The sequence below is a fragment of the Mya arenaria genome, chromosome 15, assembly GCF_026914265.1.
Source record: "Mya arenaria isolate MELC-2E11 chromosome 15, ASM2691426v1".
Classification (NCBI taxonomy): domain Eukaryota; kingdom Metazoa; phylum Mollusca; class Bivalvia; order Myida; family Myidae; genus Mya; species Mya arenaria.
Window position 1 is genome coordinate 26972356 of NC_069136.1, and position 26652 is coordinate 26999007.

The 26652-nt window shown below is 34.3% G+C and overlaps 1 protein-coding gene across 1 annotated transcript; it reads right to left on the reverse strand.

Annotated features, from left to right (window-relative positions):
* Positions 1 to 26428, reverse strand: LOC128220043 (uncharacterized). The gene is made up of 13 exons (XM_052928290.1): positions 25046 to 26428; positions 21084 to 21229; positions 15598 to 16026; positions 14451 to 14795; positions 8944 to 9075; positions 8398 to 8592; positions 6686 to 6838; positions 5722 to 5858; positions 3354 to 3564; positions 2566 to 2901; positions 2078 to 2148; positions 1694 to 1796; positions 1 to 1157 (listed from the first exon to the last, which is right to left on the reverse strand). Exons 1-13 carry the CDS (start codon positions 25786 to 25788, stop codon positions 946 to 948), a joined length of 3213 nt encoding a protein of 1070 aa, XP_052784250.1. The 5' UTR covers positions 25789 to 26428; the 3' UTR covers positions 1 to 945.
* Positions 26429 to 26652: the final 224 nt, after the last annotated feature.

Genomic DNA, 26652 nt, shown 5'->3' on the forward strand with positions numbered 1-26652 from the left:
TCGGAATGTAAATCATTTTATTCAAAATAACATCAAAGCAAGGCGATGTTTAAATATCATAAAATCCCTTTACCTAGGTGATTGTCTAGTATTTCTCTTCGCGGAATGTCAAGCATAGACTTCTTGTAGAGTAACTCGATTTGAGTCTGTACGAATTCTTAATTTAGGTGTATTAAAAGCGACTCGCCCATGGTTTGTAAAATGCATTTTTTTTAATTACGAAATAAAATGTGGCAAATCATAAGGAGTGTTAAAACCAAAATACCAAAAGCTGGAACCCTTCAGCAAATGTTGATATTTGCTCAAATATCGTTTTTAAAGACCACAATTTTCATTAGCGTTAATAATGCGATTGAAACTTAATTACGGCGTGATTGGTTGATTGACATTATTACGTGCTGTTTTCAATGTATCGTTTGTTAAAGCCCCCGTGGCCGTGTGGACAAGTCGGCTGACTTCTAAATTTTTCTTGACTTTAGCGGCGTGGATCCGAACCCCACTAAAACCAAGTACATTTTTATGCTTCCACTGTATTTTTTTATGCAATTTCGATATCACAGAGTAAAATAATGATAAAATAAGTGTTTTCAGACGCATTTCCGGGATAACTTATTTTTGGTCCAAAAACATGAGCGAGTCATTTTCAGTGCAAAATAGTGTAAACGTGTTTGCCTTAAATTCCCTTATTTTGCAGATTTGAGCAAATCTAAATACCCTTCCACCTCTGCTCTAGGCTGTACATTTTAACAACATTTTAAAGTCTGCAGTTCAAGCTGAAATAAGAATTCCTAAAGACCCAATAGCAGTTAAAGAAATACAATTTGTTCTTGACACATTTGCCATTTACATTTGCAATTCCTATGACACTTGAGCGGCTATCGTTTTTAAGGACATTATTGTATTATTTCCATGATAAAGTTCTTCATCACTTGAGACTTTTAATGTTTATGTGTTCCACTTGGCTTGATTGAGGTCAGTATAACACATGGATCTCTGAGGTTCGAACGTGCACTGTCCTCCGTTGATATAAAGTGTGCCCAATGGACAATGTTGAATGATTTCTTGCCCTTGAACACACCAGATAAACTTGTTACATAGCACCGGGTGGGGGAAATATACGCCGTTCTTGTCAGGTGCACATGGTCGTGAAGGGTCCACTGGAAAATAAAACACTATAATGTACATAATATGTATGTAGATAGTTGATTGACCTTCTGGCGGTGGAGACACGTTCCAATAAATTTGCATGAGACAAATGCATATACTTGAATAACCCTATAATATTAGTTGCCTTCATGGCCGAGCGGGGCTGGGGGATGGACCCGGTTCCATTCCAGTCTCATTTATCAGAGTTTTGATAGCGATAAATCTACGCATAGCATAATCATTCTGATGCACGAGAATGGTCTAATGCAGTCTATCGTCAGAATATTTTTCAACCGAAAATTATGTGGTTCCTTGCGGAACTTTTGAAACTGCCTCATTAGTTATCCGTGATTACGATGTGTCGTAAAAAGTTAAAAATCATTTGGTACGAAGACATCAAAAATAGTTAATGGTTAAAATTATTTTTTCACGCACGAGTCAGGTAAAACAATGGTACGCAAGGGGGAATTGCTTACACTATCATTATTTAAGGTTATTTTTTCAAGGACAGCGAAAGAAAATCGACACTTTGATATGAAAAACATACACTCGTGGTTTTCCTCCGGTAACGGCTCGTCACACATAAGTGTTCGAGAGCTGAAACAAAACTTTGATCCGCATCGTTGAACATACGTTTGGGTCTTTGTGCACTGAAAGGTTACATAACACTAATTGTTATTAGCATGTATGCAATAAATGAATTTTGTTCTTAAAACAAACCACTTCCAATTTGAGTTTTCACATACGCAATATTTACATTAATGAATGGAAATTCATAAAAAAACATGGGAAATAACAATAAGATATATAATTTTAAAAAGGGGGTTTGATTTTTTTTCTAAACCATTTTTGGAAGTGGGCCGCATTCGTTATCAATCCTTTAAAAATAATTTATTAATCAAATCTATTAAATGAGTGAATTTTTACTTACATGAACATACTGTTGGCAGTCGTAAGGGTGGGCGTGTGGAGTTTCGTCGCCGTGAACAGCGCAGAAGTTTCCTAGTTCGGGAAGAAATAGTATCAAAGTGTGAGTTTGTTTTGTAATCGAGCATGCATATACATACGAGTAAGGCCATGCTTGTCTCCCAATATAGACTTTTAATTTCTTAAATAAATAGAATAATAACGGACATGTTTTACTTACTCTACATGGATATCTTTACGGTGAGGATTTTGTTACAAACGTGGCAGATTATATATCGTTTTGTAAGCAAGCATGCATACACAGTAAGCCCACGCATGGCACACAATATAGACTCTTAATTTGTAAAATAAATAGAATAAAAACCGACGTGCGACATTTTTTAATTACTACGTAAAATATCTTTACGATGAGGGTTTTGTAACAAACGTGGCAGATTATTTACCGAATCAACTTTTCGGACATTAATTATACAGATTTTACAAACAATTTACCAGGGACAACATGGACGGTGGCGGACGTCGTTAGCGAGTAGCCCAGCGGCAGGGTCGCCAGATTTCCAACTTCGCACCGGACCTGCATCCCGTTGTCCTCGAGCCGGGGAACAATCTTGAATGAGCGCTGGATATACGTGGAACAATTCCGGTCCTCTCGCTCTGAGGTGACTGTGAAGTCGGCGTCCCGGAAGTAAGTCTCACCGGGACGTTTGATGAGTATAGTTATGTTTCCGACGGGATGGCCCACGTTGGCGGAACACGTGAACGGATGGCTTAACCCGACGCCTTCAACTATGGCGGACGGTATGGACAAAATTGGCGCTTCCGGTTTGGCTGAAATCAAGTAAAACACATAAATTGTACTTTTAAGCTAAGGAAATGTTATAAATATAAATTTATCTTATAAACGTATTAAATGATTTGATGCAAAATAAAATTATTTCGTTTTGCTAAATGTATCACATAAGTCAAATACAAATGACCTTTAAATGATACTTCACAGAACCAATGATAAATTATTTATGATTATCCCTTCATACAAGTTGTCAGCTCATTTTTCTTTTGTTTCTTTATCTTTTAATGCAAAGATGAAAACAAAACTTACACGCTCGTCGGCGAATAAAACGAACTTTTAAGTGACGGAGAAACATTATTTAATCAATGGCGAATGTCGGCGTGTGGTCCCTTCTACCAAAACCAAACATAATCCGGATCCGCTAGACCAACTAGTACATGACATAATGAGACTAAATAGTATGAACAACGCAACATAATGTTCCCATTACTGTATATCTGCAGTGTTCCGGCGGAAACAGGAATCCCGAGCTCCGGGTCCGTGCTGCACGTGTACGTTCCCTTGTCGCCGCATGTGAGCACGTAGATCCACATGGAGACCTCCGCCTCGTACGGCCTCACGTCGTCCACGTTGGTAAACACGCGGCCCGACATGGGAGACTCGTGCACTACTGTATCCCCTCCACGCGTCACTGTTAGAATCTATAAATCGTCACGGAATAAAAAGTATGTGTACGATATAAACATGATACATCACAACAGTACGGTGAATTAATAAACATTCATTTTATCTCCAATTGGAACACCTCGGCCATTTTCTATCGAAAACAACCTCGAATGTATTTTATAGACGGTTTACGAAGTCAGAATTCTTTACATTTTACTACGTTACTCGCGTAGTAATTTCAATTTTGCAGTTTAAAGCTGCACTCTCACAGATTTACCGGTTTTTTTTTACAACTTTTTATTATTATTATTTTTTTGTCTTGGAAAGAGTACATTTTTTTGCATAAATATCTGCAAACCAGTGATGAAAGATTGCTGACAAAAGATCAGATCACAGATTTTCATATTTCCGTTCGAAAATTAATGTTTTATGGGTTAAACCGTTTTAACGGTTAAAGAAAAATGCATAAAACATCAATTTTTGAACTTAAATATAAAAATCAGCGATCTAGTTTTTGTCAGCAGTCTTATATCACTGGTTTCCATGCATTTTCGCAAAAAATGGCTCGTTCCAAGACAAAAAATATAAAAGTTGCGTTCAATCTGTGAGAGTGCAGCTTTAACCATAAAGCTTGACTCCTAATCTGATGTATTTATGCAAGTATACTCTTAACTGGGGATCCATTTGAAATCAGTTATACAATATACACGTTAAAACACTACAGTTATAAATCATTACCTATTATATAATAAAAAATATGCTCAAACACTGCGAAAGATGCACGTGTCGTAAGCGGTGTGATACATCAGTCAATAAGATTCAATGTTATGAAATACAAATTACAATTTTTTCTTGCAATCGTGTCATCTGGCCCCATTTTCTCGAAACTTCTTAAGCTAAACAAGATTAAGTAGCTTATTTCAATTAGACAAAATACATATTTAAATTGAATTTTGATAAATGAAAAATAGTTTATTGTGATTATCATAAAGATAATAATTATCTAAAGTATAAAAAACTAAAAAAGGTAAATATTACCCAAATTATTAAAAAAAATAAATAGTGAGCTTAGCTTAATCCAGTTATAAGGGACTTAAGAAATTTTAAAGAAATGTGGGCCAGGTGTTTAGTCCCTTTGAAGTTGTGTGATTATCATAAAGATAATTACTATGAGCTTAGCTTAATCCTGTTATAAGGGACTTAAGCATTTTTGAGGAATGAGGGCCAGGTGTTGTTTCAGTATCAGTCAGAGATGGTGAACAGGCCCTAATTTCTCGAAACTTCTTAAGCTTAACAGGCTTAAGTCGCTTATTTCAATTATCCAAAATGCATACTGAAAATGGATTTTTATAAATGAAAAATGATTATTCTGATAATAATACAGATTATTTCTACATAATTTCTAAAAATATCTTGAAAAAGTTAATATAACACAGTTTATAGAACAACAAAAATAGCGAGATTAGCTTAATCCTGTTATAAGGGACTTAAGAAGTTTCGAGAAATTGGGGCCAGAGGTGATCTATTTCGTATAACTATGTATGTATTGTGTATAGTATAGTCTTGATTCAAGGCGGTTTCCAGCCTTTGACCAACACACCTGAGCTTGTCAAGTAATAAAACAAAATTAATGGGCGCATACCTGAATGAGCACATAAGAAATAAGACGTTTGTAATGTTTGAATACAATGTGATTACTTTGGCTCTTGTTTTTACCTTCTTCGAATAAAGATATTATTATAACTATTATTATTATTATTATTATTATTATTATTATTATAATTATTATTATTATTATTATTATTATTATTATTATTATTATTACTATAACTATTATTATTATTACTACACAAATGTATAACTATTATTAATTTATTATTAAATTATTATTATTGTTATTATTATTATTATTATTATTGTTATTATTTTAATAATTATTATTATTATTATTATTATTATTATTATTATTATTATTATTATTATTATATCTGCATTTGCATTTAAGATTTTCGATGCATGACACTCTCGCGAAATCCGTGTATAAAAATATTGACTAGTCCTCGAAAATTCCATTTATTATCACATTCGTATCGTTTTGAGCATTTCATCGGTTGCAGTAAAGGATGTTACTTTTTACCATCACTGACTGATACTGCCACTTATGGGAATATAGACGTTGAATACATACAAACCTTATAGCTGTCCCCGTCCTGTAGTTGCTTGGACACGGTGATATTGCGCCAGTGAGTGTGACCGAGGTAGTTGAGGCGACACTTCAGCAGTGTAACACCCTCGTTCAGGTACGCTATCACACTGGTCATCGCGAGGCCTAGAACGATTACAGTTTCTTCAATGTTCTCATACAAAAACATGTATTCAATTACTTTCAAAGGCGAACACTATTTGTTGATGCATTTGTTTTTAAATTTTACTGCTTTATCATATTAACTCAATTGCTTTAAATGGTGAAAAAAAAAAAAAAAAAAAAAACCACAACAAAATACAGTCGAACCTCGTTGGCTCGAACTCCCAGGAACCGGCAAAAATATCTCGAGCCTCGAAAAAATCGAGCCAAGCGGGATTGTTTACCTTCAGTATAAATAATTTGGTCCTTTACAGCTAGTTCGAGCCAACGAGGAATTTGAGCCAAGCGAGGTTCGACTGTATTATTAAGGTATAGATTTTTAGCCTTTATCGAAGTTTTTATTAACGTGGCAACATAGTCCCCATTTGAAAAAACGCCAAAATATCGCTATTACATTTTATCTATACTTCATTCATGTGTAAAGCATTGTATTTGTTTTGATCTTTAAAGTCAAAAGAATTAAACACGATTATGCAATAAAATTACAGTAATATATTTATTTATATCCATCAACCTATAAATCTGCGCCTTTAAATGTCGGTAAACATACAAGTGTGTACATGTATTTGCTATTCAAGCAAAAACAAACTTACGAGTATGCAAATTGATTGGCAATCCCAGGTGTGATTTAAAGTCTAGACAGATGTTTTTATATATATTTATTAATACAAAAATTAATGAGTAATATTTCGATTTTCAAATAATGTTCACGCTCACAAAATCTCACTTTTTTCATTTGGAGCAAAATTTAATAAAAGCTCAATGCGTAAACATCTGTCCAATAAACTTACTTTTTCGGCCGCACATGTCATTTCTCTCATCAAAGCAAATGTCTCCCGAGCACTCCCCAATGCTGTAAGTTGCGCGCCCACACAGGATGAACTTGGAGCATGTGATTGGGTGAGCAATTCGTTTTCCCTCCTTCACTGATGCGCAAAGACCCTCTGAAAAATGATTATCGACTGCTATAGTTCAGAGACCAATTAATTTCCTATATATTCTTTAGTCAATTGACCAATTTGCATGCCAGATAACACTTATCTCTAGTGCATCACGACCCTCAACAAAATGTATGGAGAAAAAGCTCAACTTGTGTACTAAGCAATAAAGCTGCACTCTCACAGATATACAATTTTTACAACTTTTATATTTTTGTCTTGGAAAGAGCAAATTTTTGCGTAAATATCTTTAAACCAATGATAAAAGATTGCTGACAAAATATAAGATCGCAGATTTTCATATATTCGTGCAAAAAGTAATGTTTTCTGGCCTAAACCGTACGGTTTTAAGAAAAATGCATAACACATCAATTTTTGAACTGAAATATAAAAATCTGCGATCTAATTTTTTGTCAGCAGTCTTATTTAACTGGTTTCTATGGAATTTCGAAAAATATGGCTCGTTCCAAGACAAAAAAAATAAAATAAGTTGTCAAACGTTCAATCTGTGAGAGAGCAGCTTTAACAACGTTAGAAAAAAGAATAGCGTTTCTCCTAAAAAAAAAATGAAATTGGTTAAATATAACCACTGATCTATATTAAAAATGAGATATCCGGTGTACGAGGACAAACAATGAGGTGAAAATGTCCAGCATTTTTAGCCTGTTTTTGAAAGCACAAACCATTCCGCTTCAAAACCTATAAATTTGGAAGGAAGCCAATCGTCTGAGATGGTAAAAGCATGCTTTGTGTCACTATCATGTGCCAATAAAAAGAAATAAGGCATGTGACAATGAGTAGGAACTTCCAAATTGGTTTAATATGCCCTTATACTGTACCAAGATTCAACATCCAAGCATGCATGTCAAGGTCAAAGGATAATTTTCCCATCATATAATGAAAACATTAATTCAAAGAAAGAACCATCGACGGTCGCTAAAACTGAATAGTTCGAGGATATCGTGAAATATCTAAGCCAAAGGCGTTGATTTTACTCAAGATTAAGTTTAATAATGACTTAAATCACACGCACAAATACAAAAATTACATCGGTCAGCATTCATTTATCCAGAAACAATACGACGTTATAATGCCATTTTCTGTATGAGAGTCAATCTGGACGAAACTACGATTTTAGAGAAGCACAATAAAGGTTGAATGCAAAAAGAATATATGTTTCAATCTTAGTGCATTATAACGTTTAATTAATTTGACTTTAATGACCAAAACTAAAAAAGGCGTACGGTATATGTACATATAAAAGTATATTAGCCTGTATATATGTGTTTTTTTTTTTCATTTAATAGCTAAGTGACCAAAAATTCCCCAACTAAAATGCGCCAAAATATCGCTTATACCTTTTATCTATAAAAAAATAATTCATTTTTTATTGAAGTGAAATAAGGTCATCATAATAATGCATTAAAATTCATTTACCTATGTTGTGCTCAGTTGATAATAGAGTTGAAATACTTGAAAGACTTCCATAACATTTAGTATTACTATGTCAAATTTAAAATGTACAATGTTCATTTTTAAGGCTGTATACATTTAAATTAACTCACTGGGCAACATCTTTATTTCCTGTACAGCTACCAACTCCGTGGATTGTTTTGAGGTATGACCGACAACTGCGCACTTGAGGAGAGAGCCGTTTGCCTCCCTTGTCGGTGTGTAATAGAGCGATGTTGTCACGATCTGTCCACACTCCCCAGAATTCTCCACCGTAAAACCCGCGACCGGCAGAAAATTTGATACCCCTACATGATACGAAATATACGAGTTTTGGGATGAATTATTCATATGATATTATGTACAATGAAGAAAAAATACTACTTTTGTTTGTACATGTATGCGTTATTTGTTTAAGTACAATAGAGTTACTATATCAAATTAAGTTTTCATCATACACGACCGAATATGTTTTATTGTCTGTTAGAAGATTTGAGTATCCCTAATTACCTTATATAAAAAAATGGAAATGCGTATAAGAATCTATGAGATGTAGAAGTGCAAACATTAACAATCGAATGCAGAACATATGACAAATCAAAAAGATGAACACAAATAATAGATTTATCGAATGAAATTAGCATGGTTGTTTTACCTACCCCTGCCTTTAATGAACCACTGAAGTTCCCCTGGAGGGTAACCAAGGTGGGCGGAGCACTTGACAGGCGTTTCTGGTTCCTGGTCTTCCACAAGGTTGTCGGGAATCTCCAACACGGGCATCGTAGCGGCTTCTATACATGCATAAAGGCAGGTTCAAGACAAAATCACACTAATTGGTTAACATGCGCCCGCCATTTGGCGCATTGTCGCATTGTTCCATCTTGAATGAAAACGGCGCCCGCCATTTGTCGCTTTGTCCCATTTTGAATGGAAACGGCGCCCGCCATTTGGCACATTTTCGCGTTATCCCATTTTGAATGTAAAATGGTAAGGGTCCAAAGCTAGGATTTCAGTTATTGCCCAGATGAGTGGTAATGAAAGTATAATGCTTGTTGAATGGAAAATGGTAAGAGTCCAAAGCTAGGATTTCAGTTATTGCCCAGATGAGTGGTAATGAAAGTATAATGCTTGTTGAATGGAAAATGGTAAGAGTCCAAAGCTAGGATTTCAGTTATTGCCCAGATGAGTGGTAATGAAAATATAATGCTTGTTGAATGGAAAATGGTGAGGATCCAAAGCTAGGATTTCAGTAGTTTCCCAGATGAATGGTAAAGAAAGTATAATGCTTGTTGAATGGATAATGGTGAGGGTCCAAAGCTAGGATTTCAGTAGTTTCCCAGATGAGTGGTAATGAAAGTATAATGCTTGTTAAATGGATAATGGTGGGGATCCAAAGCTAGGATTTCAGTTGTTTCCCAGATGAGTGGTAATGACAGTATAATGCTTGTTGAATGGAAAATGGTGAGGATCCAAAGCTAGGATTTCAGTTGTTTCCCAGATGAGTGGTAAAGAAAGTATAATGCTTGTTGAATGGAAAATGGTAAGAGTCCAAAGCTAGGATTTCAGTTATTGCCCAGATGAGTGGTAATGAAAATATAATGCTTGTTGAATGGAAAATGGTGAGGATCCAAAGCTAGGATTTCAGTAGTTTCCCAGATGAATGGTAAAGAAAGTATAATGCTTGTTGAATGGAAAATGGTAAGAGTCCAAAGCTAGGATTTCAGTTATTGCGAAGATGAGTGTTAATGAAAATATAATGCTTGTTGAATGGAAAATGGTGAGGATCCAACGCTAGGATTTCAGTTGTTTCCCAGATGAGTGGTAAAGAAACTATAATGCTTGTTGAATGGAAAATGGTAAGAGTCCAAAGCTAGGATTTCAGTTATTGCGAAGATGAGTGTTAATGAAAATATAATGCTTGTTGAATGGAAAATGGTGAGGATCCAAAGCTAGGATTTCAGTTGTTTCCCAGATGAGTGGTAAAGAAAGTATAATGCTTGTTGAATGGAAAATGGTAAGAGTCCAAAGCTAGGATTTCAGTTATTACGAAGATGAGTGTTAATGAAAATATAATGCTTGTTGAATGGAAAATGGTGAGGATCCAAAGCTAGGATTTCAGTTGTTTCCCAGATGAGTGGTAAAGAAAGTATAATGCTTGTTGAATGGATATTGGTGAGGGTCCAAAGCTAGGATTTCAGTTGTTTCCCAGATGAATGGTAATGAAAGTATAATGCTTGTTGAATGGATAATGGTGAGGATCCAAAGCTAGGATTTCAGTTGTTTACCAGATGAGTGGTAATGAAAGTATAATGCTTGTTGAATGGATAATGGTGAGGGTCCAAAGCTAGGAATTCAGTTGTTTCCCAGATGAGTGGTAATGAAAGTATAATGCTTGTTGAATGGATAATGGTGAGGGTCCAAAGCTAGGATTTCAGTTGTTTACCAGATGAGTGGTAATGAAAGTATAATGCTTGTTGAATGGATAATGGTGAGGGTCCAAGGCTAGGAATTTAGTTGTTTCCCAGATGAGTGGTAATGAAGGTATAATGCTTGTTGAATGGATAATGGTGAGGGTCCAAAGGAAGAATTTCAGTTGTTTACCAGATGAGTGGTAATGAAAGTATAATGCTTGTTGAATGGATAATGGTGAGGGTCCAAAGCTAGGATTTCAGTTGTTTACCAGATGAGTGGTAATGAAAGTATAATGCTTGTTGAATGGATAATGGTGAGGGTCCAAAGGAAGAATTTCAGTTGTTTACCAGATGAGTGGTAATGAAAGTATAATGCTTGTAGAATGGATAATGGTGAGGGCCCATGAATCGGATTTACGGTGTGTCATGGGTGAGTGTTGATGAATAGTATAGCGCTCTTTGAATGGATAACGATGAGGGTTCATGAATATGATCTCAGTTGTTTCCCGGGGGAGTGTTGATGAATAGTGAATCAGTTGTTCCCCAAATATTTATTAGGCCCCTTAAAACGTTGCACCTCGATGACGTTTACATTTTAATTGAGCAACAAAATGGTTTTCGGCTTATATTGGTAAACTCGATCTAGAATTGATGACTGCAATAATGTATTCTGGCTTATATTAATTTACAAACATATCAGGAATGAGAAAATGCAAATTGCAAAAAAGTACGTGTATTTGATGAACAATTTTAGGGTTAATTTGTTACTTAACTGCAAATTAATATCAATTTAAGTTTATTAATATTCATTGTTTGCAATTAATTATGAGCTCTGAATTTGCATTATGTGTTACCATTAATGATTGTTGATTGAAACGCTTATCCAAAGTTCATATTAAGCAGACAGAGAAACAAACATGATTATTGTCGTAAACATGCTATTAAAGAGGTTCTTTACGAAATATAATAAGAAATAGCATATATATATAACGATGCATGACATAATACAAGGAAAAGAGAAAGGAATAAGTATGTAAAATCAAAGAACATACAAGAAGGTTAAAAAAAAGAAGAAAAAAAAAAGATACATAACGAATCAACTGTGAGATTTATAATTAATAGAGTAATGAAATATTACGGGATGCTATTTTCAAATGTCATATTTCTTGAAAGATCGAAACGATGTCATTTATATTATAAGAATTTCTAAAAAGAAATGCTTGATTTATTAATGTACCTAAATAACTTTTAGTATGCTTACGTTTTTTAATTACATTATTTCGATAAACTTCACATACTTAGACTTCTACTATAATATGGTTAAATCATTTTTTCTGATGTTTTTATATGCAGGACATATAGTGATACAATGATATTCGTCTTCGTATGCATTAAAGTTACACACTGTTCAATAACATTGAGCTGTGTCTATTCTATTTCGGCCATTTATGGCTGTTTCTGTATGAATATTTATGCGAAAAGCTACAGAAACAAGCTCAGTAGCAAAACGTTTAAACATAGACCCGGTTTAATGGCACTGGGTAAACGCCAAAGACATAGAACATAAAATCACAAACAAGAAACATGGAAGAACAGCACAAAACTCCACAAACAGCACAGTGCATACATACTGTATATAAAAAACTAGGTATGTTTATCAAGAACTGTTAGGTACATGTACCGCCTTTGAACGGTCAGTAAAATGCAAATTTACTGGGGGTTTAAAGCAGTTTATGTGCACAAACCTCACTCTTTTCCCAACAATCCTTAATAAAGATTAAACGCAAAGGTAAATCTTATCAAAGTATGCATAAACTTGAGGAAACTTAACAAAATGTTCCTTAATGATTTCATATGGGCATAGAGTAACACTTTTGCTTATTCCTTCACATCATGATTACTTGAAAACATCGAGCACTCTATTCTTGAAAGTTCTTCGGTTAGGATTTAAACTCACACGTGAGAAAACATACATATCTTACAGAGATTTTACCTTATTGACCCAGTTGTGACGATAATCAAGACTTCCTAACATGTCACTTGGCATTTCTTGGTAACATTGTCGGTAGAAATAGTTTCACACCAAAATTTGATCATCATAGAATATCTGTTGAAGCCTATTTCAGTGTAAACAGCCATGCTGCTTGAACTCGTTCTAACACCAAGTATATATTTGCAAAATTTTATTAAGGTGAATATGCCCGATTGTTTTCGAAAGATATCCCCATATCTCTGACTCATGATTCAACGTTGCCCCCAAAAAACGTCAAACATTTGACAAAGAACGCTCTGCTTAGCATTGTAATGCTTTGTATTATTTAATATCGATAGCAGGCAAATGTCTTTTTTTAGGCTCTTTATGTTCTTATAAATGGTTTATGAATAAGAACATTAATTGCCTAAAAATAGACATTTCCCTGCTATCGATTCTTGGTTTACAACAAAAGACCCGGTAAAGTTAAAAACTGTTTCAAGGCAATTAAAGTCATCAACTGTTTCAAGATATTTCAAACATTTTAAGAATGCAACAAATCTGAGCTATTTTGCAATTCATCAACAGTTTTGACAAAAACTACCATATCGTTGGCAAATGACATGAGTCTAATCATCTTTGTCCGCTTAGTGGATCATCCTCTAAAAATAATTAAGTCAAGATCATTGAAGAAAAGTGCAAATGAAATCGGGAACATTATTTCCCCTTGTTTAAGGGTGACAGCACAACAAAGAGCTACATTTTTTTCACACGATTTCACATATAAATACAAATTCTGAACAGTTCTAAGCATTTTGCCATCAACTCCTGCTCTTTAAAGCTTTAGCCAGAGGCTATGTAAACTAACATTATCAAAAGCATTGTTTGAAGTAGCAATGATTAAGGATTGATCGCGTTCTTTCGTGTGTTCATGCTGTTTGATCGCAGGATCCCCAAATGCTTGTTTTGTAAATTGCAAATGTGCACTCTTAAAAAATATAAATCACCAATTAAATTAGGTAAAACCTTCTGCAGCTGTGTATTTGTTGTTAAAGAACGTTTATCGGCAATATAAGTTTGTACACAATTAAGGCGACCATATACTCCAAAAACAAAGTCGGAACAAGCAATTTGTGTTTTAAATAAAACGATCCTTGTGTCATCCAAACACATCAAAAACGAACTTCATAATCCCATTGAAATTATGTGCATATTTTTATTCGATATTCCGGGTTATTGAAGATGCATTTCGGACAAAACGTTTGTTGGCCCGACATTACCCTTGACTATGTACATGTATTTGTTTTGTCGGTGACACCAATATGAACAGAGGAAATCCACGTTCCCGGCTTGGTGCACGCCAACAAAACGCCTATGCATCCTGGCTAGTAATCAAGATGAGAAGTAATTGTGCGTACAACATCATCTGCGGTTAGAACAATCAAGGATTTAAAATTACCCAATGTGGTGCGAGGGGATTAACTGCCACTATTTCCTTTAGACAGATATAAACTTTAGAATTAAGTGACATGCAGCCTAAAGCATTATTCTTCCCTTCTGGTTGACATACGACCTTATTCCTAACAACGGTTTTGCCATGAGACAACCAGAATTCTGGCATTTCTTGAATGGCATAATTGATAGTTTTTATCCATAGTTGTATTTTATGTGTAATTCTTAAGAACAAATACATACTACTAGGTCACGTGTCACTTTTACAGGTCATATGACACTCAAAAAATAGCAAAATTCCATCCCTTCATACCACTGTGAAATTGCTTACCTGTAATTTTCAAAACGCCACTTCTATAGTACTCTTGCTGGTTTTCAAACTCCACCGAGCATCTAAACTCTCCGTCTTGGGTGCATGATAGTCGATGTAGAAACAATTTTGTCGTGAAATCTCCATTTTTGACAGCAAAACACATCGTCGCTTTCACGTCTTGGAAGGAATCGTTCAGACAGGATTGGGATAAGATGTCTCCTCTAAGTCCAAACATGGCTGCTCCTGTATGGGTGTGTTCAATAGTTAGTTTTTGGATGGCCTGTGTCTGCACCCGGGATATTTGACATGTTATTTCTACCCGCTCTCCGTCTTCGTTTGTGATGGCACCAGTGACTTGAATATCTGCAATATCATTCTCATTCATCAGAAGTTTGACAAAGATAAATCTGACAAAACTAGCATCATCATTTTGGTGTTTTGGTGTATGAGAATGTGTTAACTAAACTGGACTATTTTACGAAATGAAATTTATATGTTTAAATAGCATAACTGATACAAATAAGTATATGTAGGCGGGCTAGTTTTATTAACACCGGCCAGGTCTATGTAAATAGGTCCTTTTGTCGTTTAATTCGTATTTTAATTCGAATTCAAGGAAATTTTCATTATGCAAATTAATGAATTGTGGTTTATAGGTCCGTGATTGTATGTTATGTTTTCGCTGTGATAATGAAAGTTCAGAAGACTTCAAAACTTCAAAGACCAACCGCAAAGCGAAGAAACAAAACACCGGAGTGACAGTTTAACAACACGATTGAAGAACAAAATAAGGTGAATGTGAAAAGCTACAAAATAACGGCTGTGAGTCAACAATACATGTACACATTTATGATAAGAATGAGAATACAAGGTCAGTTAAAAGTTTTAACTGACCCTGTATTAATATATGAACTTATATGTTTTAACTTGAAACATATAAGTTCATATATTAATCAAGAACGAAATAAATACGGCAATGGAAATTTTCACGAATAAACTAAGATGAAACAATATTTCCCGCCTGAAATTGTGTAATCAGATTGGACATCAATATTAGCAATCCAATCAGGTTGCTAAGTTTGTTTTGTGTTTAAACTAGGCGAGGTTCTTCTGCACTATTAATGTACATGTATAGTAGTTGCCAAAATTTTACGGATCTGCTCACCTGGTTGTGGGTATCGTCTAGTTGACGTTTCCATCGGATGAAATATCACTGAAGATTGTGTCACTAAAGGTCTAGATGTTGAGGTATTGGATTCCCCAATCTTGGTGCTGGTTGCTGCGGACGGTGTCATTAATATTGGAAGTGGAAACGATGGATTCATAGACGATGGTAAAGATTCCGAGGATGATGCTGATGAAAAGGAAGATGATTCTGATGCTGATGCTGATAATGGTGATTCTGATGCTGATGTTAATAATGGTGATTCTGATGCTGATGATGCTGATAATGATGATGATGATGATGATGATGATGATGATGATGATGATGATGATGATGATGATGATGTTGTTGTTGTACTAAGAAAAGGGAAAGGAAAATGTGTCTCTCCATCAATCGTTCCATTATTTTTTCGCGCTGCCTCATCAAATCCTGAAATCAAAAAACAAATGAACATAGTTACATGCACGTTCCTACTTCATTTACTGTTTATTAATACGAATGTGAAGCCCTTCTGCACTCAATAAGTATAACATTTCAATGTGTAATTTATGTGCATTGCAATTATCTTGATGAGTAATGTATTTCAGAAGCAATACTTTATCCTAATTGCAATTATTTCCCTTTCTGAATGAACTGTTTTATTGAGAAAAAAGGATTTAACTTAAAGAAATTAACAAATGAGAGATGATTTATTCCGAGTGCGGAGTAATTCATCACTTAAGTCTGATATAACGCTCAGAATACAAAAAAAACGTCTTAAGAACGCTAGACACGTACAGTCCTTCAGTGCTCTTACGTAACAGTAACGACATTATCTAATTTTGAATACTCTATTATGAAGTGTCAAACGTTTATGCGATATTCGATATTTTGTATTTATTACGTGATAGATGTATATATATATATATATATATATATATATATATATATATATATATATATATATATATATATATTCAAACGTTTCATATTTGCATTATCTAAAGATATCAAGCTTCGACAATAATTGTGCTATAAAGCCTACAGCTTATACACTTATATCATATACTCAAATTGACTTGTTTAAATATACGAAACCTCAACAATTATTAACAATAAGTATGCATAAACATTTAACTATATTTCACTGTAAAATAATAACAATTAATATTAAACATTTCTTCCTTATCAATCAAATATTAAATACTGTGCTAGACATCTAATTGTGACGACTTACGCCTAAAATGTAACGGTAAAGAAGGGTTTCTTATTAATACATGTAATAAACAGAGCGAAGATTTGCATATAAGAAACATATAATATAATGGACTGCTTTGTCTAGCAAACGTCTACAGAAAGGACAATATCTAACTAATCTATATTATGTGTTTGTGTTTGGCCAAAGGCATGCATTTGCTGATATTGCCAATGAACCGATACGTTGATACAATTTGTTTCTAATATTAGTAATCCAGCTTTTATGACAAAAAATCCAAAAGCAATATACTTAAACACACATTTTAACATATTGTATTTGGCATATTCAAAATATGATCCCTTACTTTGCCATTCTCTCACATGAAGAAACATATATAAGATAGCTACATAGATCTCTTAAGATTGATTTATTACAAGCAGATATATCAACTTTCAAAAATCGTTTACACGTTTACACGAATAAGTTGTAATATTTCAAGAACACTATAAAATAGTTTCCACCATATCTAACAGCCATAAAGTAATATAGTTGATACCTTGGAATCTTTTTTTTAAACCCGCAATTTTAAGGAATTTAAGTTATAGTGAGCTAAATAAATTATTAATGACCTTTCAGCTTTAATGGCCATTTTATATATGCAAACTATATTTGTAAACTATTGGCCGACTTAATAAAATACGCTATTGTTATCATATGTCCATGACTTTCTTGCAGACATATTACAACTATTTTCGTTTGAGCAATGCATGAACTCAACTCAGCACAGAATATTTTGTTGTTTTTACAGAACAACACTTGTATCATATATCAAAGCAATATCATGTACGACCTTACGCACGACTATTTCAGCAATAAATGGAAATAGCTGTATTAACACACTCATTCGTATATTTCATCAATAAATAAACAAAACAAAATTGAGCTTAGAGCACAGCATTGACACATACCAATACGATAATATAATATTAAGATATTTATATTCTATATAAATAATTGTAGATTGTAGTTTTTGGTATTTAGTTGTTAAAATAACAACAACATTATATTCATATTCAATTTTAAATCGCATATTTTAATTCAAGCTAGAGAAGAGTAGATCATATACAGATGATGTGGGCATAAAGTCATGTCGACTAGTTGTATGTCGACTTGCGAGTTATAAAACCAGATGTCTTGAAATGTCGCAGAAATTATGTCGACTTATATAGGTTAAACGCGTTCACATCAACATAATTATTGCGGCATGTCGTGTCATAACTCGCAGGTCGACAAAAGCAAGTCAACTTGCAATTAATAACACCCCATGTCGTAATAGTTGCGTCTACTTTTCTTGTTACAGGTCGACAAATTACAAGCGATACAAGATACAAGAATGTTAAAATAAAGTCGAGCACACGCTAACAAGAAACATTAGGTCAATGAGCAATTTTCCGACATGAATAACAAACATTCATAACATTCATATCAAAACATATCAAAGAGCTGACGACCTGGAAATAAAAGCATGTAGTTTAAATAGGTTCACTATTGAAACTATGATTTACAAAAGCCATTTCTTCATATATCCATGCATTAAATTACAAAAAGTAAGATGAGCACTGTTAATACAGAGATAACATCAACGGGTTTTCCCGCCTGTAAAGAGAATCCACACGGGCACGGGTCCTCTAGTAGACATATCAAATTATGAAAAATCATATACACTTAAAGCAGCAGAATTGTAAGTAGTGAAAGGTAATAATTAAAAACATGGTACATTGATGTGTAGTTGGTAAAATCGTTATAATAATGCAACTTTTATTCATATTCAGTATGCTTGCTTAAACTTGTCTGGAATTTGAATGCCAAATCACGTCTAGTGGGTGTAGGCCATCCCACTGAAACAAAACTAATTTTCTGTGGAGACAAAGATTTAAAGATATTCAGTGATATACCTTAAAATTCTCAATTTCTTCTTATTTTTTCAGTTACAAAAGATTAGTTGCACTTTGAGCATTTACAAGAGGTACTTGTCCAGTTGGGGAAACAACCTCCTAAATTCCAGGTAATTTTGAGAGCACCGTATTGTCTTTGGGAGGCTGTTACATACCTGACTGGCCTCAAGGCTCAATGCGGAAATATTATTTTTCATACTCGGTTGTTCTTACCGAAGGCACATCTACACATTTTTCATATCTGAGATTAAAATTACATGTCTTCCAAGCTACAAGGTTTTAAAAAAAAATCTGGTGATATACCGTACGGACATTTGTAAGTTTCAACAGCAATGCATCTTACCCTGCTAGGATGTTATGTTGGTAATTGAATTCTATGAATATTTTTTTGGGGGTGTTATCATTAAAACATGTTGATGTTCTTTCTAACCTTTCTAAGTTGGTCTTGCTACAAAAATGCTTAACCAGTAGTTGAAATTGGATCTGATAAAATTTTTAAATATAATAAGCTTAGTTTTAATTGTCAAAAAATTGCTTAGTCTTTGCTGGAAATTTAGTTGCTTAGCTATTTTTGCACATATTAGAAATCTGGGCATTACAATTTAAAAAAAAACAAACTATCAACCTCAATGCCTAAAAGTTTAACAAACAAAAGTGTGATTTAAAGTATATTGAATTGTTTTATTTCTTTACCAGACTTTGAGGCAAATTATATTTGCTTGAAATCTTTCAGGATGGAGTCCCACTCTCTGGTAATTTGTCCAAGTTTGACCCGTTGTTTTCTGTTTGTAAGATAGCTGTTCAAAAGTGTACATGCTGGAGCTGAGAGGCCATCTGCATTAACTTGTCTAAGATGAGATCATGGGACAGGCAGTCGAATGTTTTTGAGATGTCCATTAGAACTGCACCTACATAATTATCTGTCCTCATCAAGGGCTTTTTCCCAGTCTTCCACCAGCCTTAACAGGGTAGTTTGACACCCATAAAAATATGCTCTTCTCAATTCTTTTTAAGGGTTTTCTGTTTTACTGAGGCATGCAAATTCTTGTAATAACTAAAAGTGACTTTCTTATTATAAATGGCTCACATTGTTCTCGTATACTAGTTGCTAGGAGGTTGTGACAGTCGCTAAGCCTCATATTGCTTGTCGTGTGATATCTCGCAAGTCGACATTTGAAAATTAGAAATTACTACATGAACACGTGCATCATCTGTAAATAGGGTAAACTCTTCCATAGCGACCCTTCTTACATGTATCTTGTTGACGATGATTTTCATTTTATGTCATTTGCTTGGTGGTGACGGTACGGGGGTGGTGGTAGTGGGGATGGTAGTAGTGATGGTGGTTGTGGTGATGATGGTGGTTGTGATGGTAATGGTGGTTGTGTTGGTGATGGTGGTTGTGTTGGTGATGGTGGTTGTGGTGGTGATAGTGGTTCAGGAGGGGATGGTGGTGGTGATGATGGTAGTGGTAGTTACAGTAGTAGTATTAGTAGTTATCATTGTTTTAATGGTATTCCATCATTTATCGTATTTAATTTTCTACAAGTTAATGTCAGATTTTAAACGGTAAATAGATATATGTTCCAACTCAAGTTTGTTTACTGTACCATTTACACAGCTGGTGAAACAAAAAACGTAATTACATTAAAGAAAATGAAATGGGAAAGGTTTGTTTAGATTAATATGTGCAACTAAAAGTTGACATTCGAGTGACAACTAGAAAATGTTTCTGTCATTTACTGTGATTTAACAACCGCATACTTTTTTGAAACTTCCAAGTCATTTAAATCCAATTAACAGTTTTTTTGCTCATAAAATTTATAAATACTGACATAGCTGCATATCTGGGGTTAACTGGTTGACGGAAAATAACCATAAATCACATAATGGCAATCAATAATGCTCTATTAGACACTTTTTATAGTATGTAGTCAAAACTATTCGTAAATGCGTAATGTTCGAAAAAACATTTTTTTTTGTTTTGCGAAGATTTTTGCTCGTAAATATCAACAGTTTTTATTAAGTTAAGATCTTACTAATATTATTTTCATTTGCCGATACAAATTAAATTGTGAAAAAACTGTTATTATTAATCATCATGTTACATGTCAATGTTATTATTTCATCTTCCAACTGTTAAAAATATCAAAGAAAAAATCTTTCTGAATCTGTTTTTTTTTGCTATCAAAAATTGATTATCACAAATCTAACTTAATTAGATTAACAAAAACAGAAAGAGAAAAAATATCCATAAAAGACAACAAAACACGGATATTGCAATAAATTAAGATTTTCTTGCCAGTAACCACACACGACACAATATAGAATGTATTCAAAATGGTCACACCCACCATTATTTCTCGTGTACTGCGTGATGACAACAGCAGCAGCAATCAACATCACTACTACCACTAGCACGACCCCGCCAATCACGAGCGTCAGACGCTTTTTCGTGCATCGTGGAGGAGGGGCGCTCTTCTGTCCTTTATCAATGTACCTGAAAGAAACAGTAATTCATTAAATGACGTTACGTTAAATAATTAACGTCCATTTATGCAATTACAAATATTAGGTATCGATGCTATCAATCAATTGATGTGAAATTCAAAGGCTAGAAACTGCGTAGCCCCTGAATAAAAAAAATATGTTCATTTCTTAATAAAAGCTGCTTTCTAACAGATTGACAGTTTTGACATTTTTTTTTCGTCTTGGAATGAGCCAATGTTTGCGTGAATGGCTCGAAACCATTGATCCAAGACTAACGAAAAAAGACCGCTACTTTCGATAATTGATAGTTTATGGCTTAAAACGTTACTAACGCTTAAATAAAGAAAATAATTTTCTGCAGTTTCCGAAAAGGATTGAGATATGTTCTATTGTAACTTTGTGAGTAATCTTATATGACTTAATTGAAGGCATTGATACCAAAATCAGCTTATTGGTAGACGAAAACTAAAAATATGTCAATCTCTGAGAGTGCAGCTTTAAAGGGGCTGTCTCACGTATGATAAAATAGCGGGGAAAAAAGAAAATTGTCGAAAACTGACATAAACTTGGCATCGATGTGTACAATGCATTGAAACTTACTAACTGAAGTACACATAGTTTACAATGTATTTAAGTTTAGCAGTTATTTCGTATTTTTCCATTAAAAAAGATTACTGGGTATGTCTACCAGGTAGAATTCATTCCTTATGCGTGATTGGCTAGTCGGTGTTATCACATGATATTACCCAGATAGGTATATAGCTTAATTTTGTCACCCGATTAGAATGAGCTTTTGTAGCGCAGTGAGTAAGACGTTCGACTACAATTTTGGCGACGCGGGGTTCGAACCCGGTCTCCGACACAATTTATTTTTTTACATTTTGGTACTTTTTTTACAATTATGATATCAAAGCGTAACACATTCTATTAGATAATTGTCCTGAGATTCGTTACAGAAAAAACTTTTTTTGGTGCCAATCTGTGACACAGTACCTTTAATAACAGAGCAATGTTTCGTTATGAAGGAAAATGCACTTCGTTACAACGTAAAATTTTACCGTTTTCTCTAGACTGGTACTCTCATTCTTTTTTCTCCAAAAAGGAACGTAGGGTACCAGTCTAGTTATCTCGGGATTACAAAATAACAGTTCGTTTGACGAAAAGAGTATTTCGTAAGAACGGAAAAATAAATTCGTTATAACAAAATACTATTCCGTTGTAACGAAAACCCTTATCCGTTATTCCGATATATTAATATAATATTTCGTTAAGATAGTACAATAAAAAATACATTTCTAAACCGACAGAAAGTGTGTGTTTTATCACTTTAGCATTGTGGGGGAAAGGAAACCGGATATAGCTCAAAAATCAAAAAGTGATAAATCGATAAGCGTTTGGTTTTGACACATGGTAAGTTTTTTTTAATCATTTTCTGTATTTTATGGTGATATATTTATCAAAATCGAAGAGTTTCAAATAGCTTGATCCCGTGTAATATACCACTAAGAAGGAAATGTGTCCCCTCTTTTGAACAATTCTTGCCGAAAGTTGCATGATCGCTCACAAATGTTCAGAAATGTGGTACGATTTCAAACATATAGACAAAAAATAGAAAATAAAAATAAAAACCGAATCGAGCGAATTCATTGTAATTACAGCATCTAGTATTGTGTAAGATATAATTACGGCATGTTTTGTTGTTATGGGGATAATTATACTTTTTGGTGACCTGAAGGTGTACTGGGGATATATGAAGCAAATAAATTACTGCACAGGGGATAGCTATTAAGTGGACTGAGGATAGTAACGATGTATTTAGAAAAACAAGATTGTGATAATGATTACGCCTCTTTACGTCTACGCAAGCTCGGGGAAAATTGTTCGATGTTGTCCATATCGAGGGATGAGAGCAAAAAATGTTGTTGTTTTTTGTATATGTTTGTACTGTTTCATTCAAATAGATTGGTTAACCATGATGTGTTTTTCACAAGCATCAACGTTCGAGTCGCAAATATTTAAATATTTGAAACACGCCGGTAATCTGATTGGAACGCAAAACATCTGGCCGTAGATTTTATGTGGTGTTTGCTATACATATATATGGTATTGTTTTGTAAATCACGTAAGTACGCTTTTGCACACAGAAAGTCATAAGTTAAAAATGAGATAGTGTGCTCAAATTTGGAGAAAATGGTCTCTGCTCGTTCACTTCAGTGAGAAATTATGTATTGTGACCAACCTTGATATTTAAGCAGCTTGCATATATATATATATATATATATATATATATATATATATATATATATATATATATATATATATATATATATATATATATATATATATATATACGTTAATATAAGGAGAGCATGGATCAAAATCATTGTTATCAAAAGTTTGCTAAACGTACGTAGGATAATTATTTATAAAGACTGGAGTAAAGTTCGAAATAGACATACATGTATATTGTATATAAACAGTGTTACTATAATTTTTGTCCCATTTTACATGCTTTACCCAGTACATATTTCTCGACTTTGGAAACTATCCTCAGTACATAATACGGCTATCCCCAGTACAGTGCTGTGAACATTTCTAAGGATCAATCATTAACAGTTTAAAGGTTACATTGCCAGTTCTTACAATAAAAAAATAGTTGAGCTCATGCTTGAAAAATCCTTCGATTCAGATTTTTTATTTATTCGATATATTTCCTAAAAATAACAATACTCGAAATTCTGTGAGTTTTGAGGTGATCATCTCAGGTTTGAGGTAACATTTTTCATGGTCTGCTGAATCGTAAGCATTATAAAGTACACCAAAGGCCAACTTTAGCATTCAACTCTTAGCTAAAACACTAGTTTCATTTGTGGATACGGTATCTAAGCGTTAACACATCTTACCTCTGGTAAAGAAAAACAACTGCATATATTTGTCTGTTTACTTATCAGTTTTTGAGCTATATCCGGTGTCCGTTCCCCCACAGTGTTCAGGGGCTCCGCAAGAAACATAGCAATATTACTTTATTTTTTCAACTGCATCGATTTATCACGCCAATTAAATAACCACAACGCAGAATACCAAGCAATCAATTGAAAAAAGTGTTGTTGTTTTTATTTCGTTGAAGTTATCCAACATATTTATTGGATGGTCAATATCGTTTCATTAGTGACTAATAACCATATTTTCTCGGTGCCCGAAAAGTTCGCGTGGGATAATAGTAAAGCGGAAAGATATGTTGCATATTTTACGCTTAAATTTAATGTTATGTACGACACATTGATAGCATTATTACCTTCCAAAATTGGCAAGGCTATTAAGTTGTCATATTTCGATCAAGCGCAATTGAACGGAGATTTTAAAAAGAAATAGAATGTATAATGCTCCTCTGACGCAGCCGCATTGGTGAGGTGGGCTATGTGACGTTAAAAGGCGAATTATTTCAGAAATCTTAGAAAAAATCGTCGATTTAACGCTAATTCTGTTTAAATGGAGTATCAGCAGACTTCATGTGATTTTAAATCTTACGTTTTAAGCCATTACTTACAATACCAGAGGGGAAAAGAGTCGCAGCTTATCAAAAATCGTATTAAGCCTTTTAAAAAAAAAATACTGCTTGGTTTGAGCGTTTTTCAAAAATGATTGGCGATGTAAGTAAGTGGAATAGAAAAAAGAGTTGGGAACACGACTTATTCCAAAGGTCTAACCAAAATAAAGGCAATACCACGGCATACCTTTTTTTGGAAATAGTCGTGTCCTAGCTTGGTCGTATATCGCTAACCCGACTGACAACTTGAACCTTACTTTCAAGGGCAATGAATTTTACCTGAAGTCATCGTCAATGGACGCTCGCGAGTTTGAGCGAGATGAGGTGGTCGAGGACTTGGACGACTTCCGCCTCCCGTTGTCGTGGTTACTACTAAACTTCCGGGATTTCGAATGCGGCCGTTTGGTACCGCTAGTTTTATGATGTTTGCCTCTACTTTGGCCTTCCGCATCCGATAAACTGTGGTTGCTATGTCTGTGAGCAAAAGTGTCCGGATGGGAATGTTGCATTGAAGAGAGATCATGGTTATATATCTCATCACTTTTACCATGAATACCATTGCCAACAGGGTGTATCATACTGGCATCTGTGTGGAACATAGTACCGTCAGAAATATTTATATCACCAGAATGTTTACCGTTTTGTACCAGATTGTAATCCATGTCATATGAATTCTGTACACCATGATGCGGATATCTGGCGTGAGAATGACGGATGTCGCTGAATTCTGAATCTTCATTTACATCATCCAATCGTTGTGACGGCAGTTTCTTGGACACAATGTGAGCTGCATTGTCTTTGTATATTGCATTATACTCTCGGGCATGCAAGCCATTCCTTCCGGGTCGAACAACCTTGTCTGACGCTGACCTTCTTGTTTTATGTCTCACCTTGTCAGGGTCGTCGTCCGAGTGACCTTCAGGCAACGAAAACGTTCTCGCTCCTAGAATGTCACTTCTGTGCCAACGGGTAGATGGCTGCTCAGAGTTTGCGCGGTCTCTGAAGTTCGTCTTGCCAGACATGTTTTAGATTTGCAATATTATCTGCTCCGTCTTACACACTCAATGTAGCACCTGCTACGGCTGCTTCTACTGTTGCTGTTTTTGTTGTTGTCGATGATGCTGTTGTTGTTGTGGATGTGTTATACCAAATACAAAACCCATGATAATGTCAGTTGGGTCATTTTGCCCATTATTACACTCCTTGATAACATACTTCAAATCAATTAAAATTCGTCTTTATACTTCGATATCACGTATAAGTCCAAAACTGTATATTCACGTTTGTAATCTTTGACTAAGCAAAGTAAGTTCTTTCGAGGCAAATTTTATCTTTCTGCAAATATAACTTATGGTAATTTCCTATAATATTCTATCTTCAATTGCAGCTAAGTTTCTTATTTAACTATTTAACGTGTACGTTTACCATGAGTTAACGCTCCACGCCAGTAAACAATACAATAAAACGTTGACACAGCCGTCTGCGGTATGTAAAAAACGTATCTATATTTTAACATATATATATAAGACTTTTATTCCTTAAATACATTGCATAATATTAAAGAAATCTCCATTAGAACAAAAACGGCTTTCAACTCTCCACAATATTTCTGACACGTTAATGAATTATTTGTAATACGACATTGTCCATAATGATTATAAATGTATACCATCAATTTATGCACGGTAACAAATGAAATCGCAATGAACTTATGTACGTTTTCACAAATGATTAATCGGTTAGTGAGAACAGACGTAATCTAGTTTGCTAGCTCTGTTGATCAAGGATGAAATAATAAAAAAAGTGCTCACAAAAAGCGCGCCACGGCGTAAACGTCATTGTTCAACTTTTTTCTTTCTTTTTTCTTTTTCTTTTTATTTATATTA